The sequence below is a fragment of the Ambystoma mexicanum genome, chromosome 1q, assembly GCF_040938575.1.
Source record: "Ambystoma mexicanum isolate Mex_15411 chromosome 1q, UKY_AmexF1_1, whole genome shotgun sequence".
Classification (NCBI taxonomy): Eukaryota; Metazoa; Chordata; class Amphibia; order Caudata; family Ambystomatidae; genus Ambystoma; species Ambystoma mexicanum.
The window spans coordinates 135,732,132-135,738,131 of record NC_090922.1 but is presented as its reverse complement, the minus strand read 5'-3'; the positions used below and the strand labels follow the sequence as shown (position 1 = coordinate 135,738,131).

Sequence of the window (6,000 nt, the reverse complement as noted above, 5' to 3'; positions counted from 1 at the left end):
TGCAATAGAAGCATTTAATGTAAATTGAGCAGGTTAACCAGCCAGAAGGGAATCAAGAATGGCAGAGGTTTGTGTTTGTATTACCATAAAACAATGAATACAGATTAAAGAAATCAGCTGGTGGTTTTAGGTTTAGGAAACATGTTTTAATTAGAAAATGGATTGTGTTGTTGTTTTAAATTAAAGTGTAAACCTCACATTTACAAACAACAGCGTGACCAGCATGCACGAAGCCTGACCTCAATTCATAGGGCACCACCCCAATGGCATCCATGGCCCATCAATGCCAGTGGTCTCTGCTTCCGGTCACAAGAAAGGAAAGCTAAACAAACAGTGGTTGTTAAAACGTCATTGCAAGCTGATCAAAGCAAAGGCTGCTGAAAATATCCTTAGCTAGAGGCGGTGGGGTCGGGGGTTCAAATGGGGAGGGCAATTGCCCCACTATGCCCCACTCTGGGTACGCCTATTGTGCAACGTTTCTGTAGTAGGGCCCCCCGTGTACGGGGTGGTACACACCAATAAAGAGCACGGGTCGCTCTTTTCCTGAGAGATGAGCTCAGGGCAGCGCGACATCCGGGGTCTTAGTGCCCTGACGGAGTGACTTTCTGAGAGGAGGGGTCGCTTCATACGCTTACTGAGAAAAAGTCCCAGCTTCGTATGCGGCGCGCAGCTGGAGTGCTTGGTCCCTTGCCATGCCTTTCTTCCGCGAGCTGCCAGGTGAAGTCCCTGCTTCCCACGGTGGTCACTAAACTCTGGAAGAGCTGCCCAGCTGGTATCTCACTCTGGGCATACACACAGCGGGGGCCGTCCCTGCTTGGGACGGATTGTCGTAGACTAGGCTGGCGGGGCCTCCTGCTGCGCAGTGCTGCGTGCCCTGCATGGGAGGCACCGCCTGCGTTTGTGCCGTGCTGCACACACAGTTCGTCAGTGAAGCTTAGCTCCCGATGCAACGAGAGGGTGGAGTTTCCTACCTGATGCTGGGAGCCGCCGGCTGGTCCCACGCGAGCTGCACAGTTGTACAGAGGACGCGATCCAGATGGAAACGTGCATCTCAGAGGCGGACGCAGAGTTGCCCTTGAAACTCCGTCCAGTACAGATGTTCTCGAGGTGAAGTCCCTGCTCCTCGGGAGTGGGCACGGTACGGTGCCAGAGGCAGAACGCTAGCCGCGTGTCCCCTGTCCCCGGCCCACATACACGCGTAAGCAGGTGCCTGTTCCGCGGGATGGAGAGACACCAGCCCGGCCGTGGGTTGGGCGACTGCAGCGCAGACATCAGTAGGGACGGCTCTCCGCCACATGTGAGGCGCAGTGCCACGGCGTGTCGTTCGCTCTGAGGGATGCACCGGGGCCACCTGCATGCGCGCCACTGTTGCCCGCGGGTGGCAAGCCCTGGAGCGCGCTGTGGCACCCAGACCACTTGTCCTTGGGAGAGAATGTGGAACCGCGTGAGCGCCGGAAGGGACCTGCGCCCGCGCTGCCGGAGCCCTGAACGCGGACAGGGAGCGCCGAAGTTCTGTGTGGACTGCAGCAAGTCGAGGCAAGCGGAGGAGGCAAGGCCATGAAAAGAGATGTCACACCTACAGGTATGTATCCCTCTGGTCGCACGCGCCTCTTAAAAGCGCGAATGTGCACAACGCGAGGACGTTGGGACATGGTTTGTTAAAAAGTGCTGACAAAAAGATTCCTTTTTCTTTTTAAAGAGGAATTAGCAATTGTTTGTATGTTTTAGTAAGCACTTAGTTTTATAGATTAAAAAAACACACAAATACACCCATACAATTCAAGCAGACATATTACACACACATCTAATACAGTGGTGATATAGTTTGCGCATTATTAAAGCTTTGTAACATAATGTGACAAAAATGTATAACTTTGTGCCTATATTTATATTCGGTGGAAGGGCTCCTATATATATATATATATATATATATATATATATTTACATATATATTTACATATGTATGTATTCTGTATAGCTATGCATATATGTGTGCACGTGTATGTGCGTGTGGTGTATTTGGAAGGCTCTTCTTCGTTCCAACCCACTCCCTTGAATGCCGACCGCATAGCGATTTTAAATGTCCAGAAAATATTACACGGAACTTAAATTCGTGTGGGTGTGTGTGCATGTTCTCCTTGAAATTCCAACTGGCATAGCATACTGGTACAAATGCATTCTTTCCACCCTGTACTCCCAATCCTATTTGCCTGCTATCCCCTGCTTGAGATGCACTTTACTGAGGTCGTTTTCCTTTCCCCCCCTACTTACAGTTAACGAACGCGGATGCCATGATCTGTGGTACAGGATAGCCGCACATGCCACCGCAATGCCGATTATATCTGGAGGTAGTGAACAAGATTATAGTAACCTCAGCTACACATCCAGCAGCACCTTGAACCAGTTCTACCCGGTGGCTGTAGAGTCGCAAACCATCAAAGGCGTTCACTACCAAAGGGCTTGGAAGATTTACCACCCCGGTGACCTCTATACGGCCGACCAGAAGCATGAGCTCATCGTCAACGTAGGAGGCATCAAGTACTTGGTTCCGTGGAGCACCTTGGACGACTTTCCGATGACCAGGCTCGGGAAGCTGAGGTTTTGCAGCAACTACGAGGAGATCATCCAGCTGTGCGATGACTATGATGAGGACACCAACGAGTTCTTCTTTGACCGAAACCCCTGTGCTTTCAATATGATCATGAGCTTTCTAGCAGCAGGGAAGCTGAGGCTCTTGAGGGAGATGTGTGCCTTATCGTTCCAGGATGAGCTTCGATACTGGGGCATCGACGAGTCTAACCTGGAGCGGTGTTGCCTGAGGAAGCTGTTCCAAAAACTCGAGGAGCTCGCCGAGGTCCACAAAGAAGAGGAGCTACAGAGGAACAGGGAAACCATCTGTGTCTTGGACGATGACACGCAAATGGGCCAGTGCATGACCAAGCTGCGGGATATGGTGGAAAACCCACAATCTGGGCTACCTGGGAAAGTCTTTGCTTGCCTATCCATCCTGTTTGTGGCCACCACAGCTGTGAGTCTTTGCATTAGCACCATGCCAGATTTAAGAGCTGAAGAAGACAGGGTAAGTCCCCCTTGAATGTAGCAGTCAATCAAATTGGTAGTTCAGTCACATAACTTCAGATGTAATCATAGTCTTCTTGTTACACTAAAAAACAACTTTGGACACACAGTGCTTGATTGTGACTGGAGTTAGCCTTACTCTATTGGGTTGAACACCCACTTTCTTCACTGAGTGCACATATTGCTTTACTAGGTTAACTTCAAAGCTAAATTGACTTAACAGAGATCCAATTTAACTTAGATGGATTGAGGAAAATGCAATGGTGGTTTCATTCAGATCAGTTTTCTTTACATAATTAATTTCGGAGGTAACACCTTTGCAATCAAAGATAATAATTCCTCACTGGGAGGAAAAATGATTGTGTACAAATATAATTAAAATGATTAAGGTCATAGCAACATGTACTTGATTGCGAACAAAGGTAACTTACTCAATTCAGATCAGACACATGTTAAGCTAAATTGAGGGTGTAAAGGGAATGAGGCAGGTTGTGGGTCTGGGGCAAGGGGCAGAGGGAGTAGTTAACAAAAACAGGGAACGGGGCCAAAGGTCCCAGAGAATGTGGCTGGCGATTGTGGATCCACTCTCGCGTTCCCGGGCACATGATTGGTTGGGGCCTCTGCCCCAAGTGCTTACTTGAATGAACTTTACTTTTCTTGACTGAAATGAAAGCTATCTTTAAAGCTACAGTTAGTCAGGGAACTATTTAAATGATGGAGATCAAATATATCTTTATTTCCTTGATATCAAAGCCATCATAATTTAATACTAAATTTGCTTGTCTGATTTTAAAGTTATCAGGTATCCATTTGAGGTAAAAAAAATATATAAAGTATATCAAATATTACTTGGCGTGGGTGAATGAAATTGTAACTTTAACGTTGATGTCAGATAACTTCTTCTTCTTCTTCAAATTATCGAATGCGTGGGCGGACCCACACAGCGCTTCCCCATCCAAAAGGATGATGTGCACCTACCCTACCAATCTTACACACAGCCCTCACATTCTCATAACTCCTCCCACCGTCCCGTCTGCCCCACAAAATCTAGCAGCACACTGCTCCTCTCCCTGCCTCTCACCGCGACTCCTCCCAGCAAAGCCTTCCCACTCAGTTCAGCCACTCCCAGCGCAGACAACCGAACCCTCATCAACTCTCTCTCCTCAACATGCCTCTCACACGCAAGCAAAAAATGTCCCACAGTCTCAGGCACCCTACACACCGCACAGTCCCTCGACTCACGCATCCCCACTCGAAACAGACTGTCATTCAGCCCCACATGCCCTATCCTCAACCTGTTCAGCATCACCTCCTCTCTCCTCCTCCATTCCAGTTTCCCTGCATCCACCTTCACAGACACTTTCTCACGAACACCAAACATCCACCTGCCCTTCACCCCACTCTCCCACCTCTCCTGCCACTCATCCATAACCCGCTTCACCACCACAGCCTTCACCTCATCCACACTCAAAGGTATCCTCACATCAATCGCTCCTCTCCTCCTAACCGCACACGCCGCCAAATCAACCAACTCATTACCCAAAATGCCACAGTGACTGGGGACCCACGCCAGCTCCAGATCCATCCCCCCACGTACACACACCAATCAATCTTCCTCCTGATGTCCAAAATCACATCCTTCCTATCACCATCCCCTGCCACAATCACCTGCAACCCACTCAATGAATCCGAAAACACCACCACCTTCTCAAACCCCAACTCGCACACCCTATCAATCGCCAATGCAATCGCCGCCAACTCAGCCGTACAAATCGACACGTCATTCGTCACTGGCCCCACTTTAAACTCCCCAGTGCTTTCCAGATAAAACTCAATTCCCACTCTCCCAGACACAGGATCCTTCAAACCATCCGTGAACACCTTACACCCTTCCTTCCCTGCCACATACGCCTGACCCAAAGCCTTGATCTCACCCCGCAAACCCCGCTTCTTCGACACCACACTTGCCAACTCCAAACACACCTTTGGAGAGCCCATCATCCACATCGGCCATCTCACCAAATCCGTACCCATCACAGCCAACAACTCGCCCACACCCCACTGCACCCCCTTCTCCCACATGTGAAACCCCAAAGTGCCCCCCTTCCTCCTCCACCGGTCCCTATAATAGTCAAACCTCCAATTATACAGCAAACATTCATGCACCGGATGAGCCACACTCTTCGCACTGCACTTCACCCACCACCTCATATTCAACGCATCCCTCCTCAACCCCAACGGCATCTCCCCCACAAGCACCTGAACCGCATTCACTGGAGAGGACCTCATCACACCTGAACACACCCTCAATGCCCTCGCCTGCACCCTATCCAACCGCAACTTCTGACTCGTTGTGAAACCCACTGCCACCTGACATCCAAAATCCATCACACTCAAAATCAACCCCTTATACAACATTCGTAAACACCAGAGCAATTGATGATTCACCCACTGAACAATACTTCTCCCCTGTGGAGCTCCCACAACTCCGCAGCACCTCACACCCAACCCAGCACTTGCTACCCCTGCACTCTACCTGCAGTCCTCTGGCTGTCACTCGGGAGGATAGCTCAGCGGCAACGTGCTCACCTTGGAAGCAAGACGACACGGAGCAACACAGGTTAAATCCCCGGGTCCGCGCTTAGAAACCTCTGGGTATTAAGCGTGTTATAAACGACCAATCATATCTGCTACGTGCAGCGCTACGTTACTTGTCAACTAGGTTTTCTCTTTATCCAGACCACACATACACTGCACGTATTTGAGTGAGATCACAGACCCTTTCCTCATTCTTCCCAAGGGCAGTTATGACTTTATAGCTCTTAGGAGCGAACTGTTTCCGAATACTGTCTTCTCTGCGTGGATCACAGTGGGAACTATTCCCTCATTGCTACAGACCGCCACACCTCTGTGTGTTGGCAT

General features: G+C 49.6%; 1 protein-coding gene across 1 annotated transcript in view; it reads left to right on the top strand.

Moving 5' to 3' along the window:
* Positions 1 to 532: 532 nt before the first annotated feature.
* The window catches only part of KCNG4 (potassium voltage-gated channel modifier subfamily G member 4), a 227,297-nt gene continuing 221,829 nt past the window's right edge, over positions 533 to 6,000 (top strand). The window contains exons 1-2 of the mRNA XM_069636223.1: positions 533 to 1,582; positions 2,274 to 3,079. Coding sequence (XP_069492324.1) covers positions 1,558 to 1,582; positions 2,274 to 3,079 — 831 coding nt within the window. The 5' untranslated portion in view covers positions 533 to 1,557. The remainder of the gene's footprint in view (positions 1,583 to 2,273; positions 3,080 to 6,000) is intronic.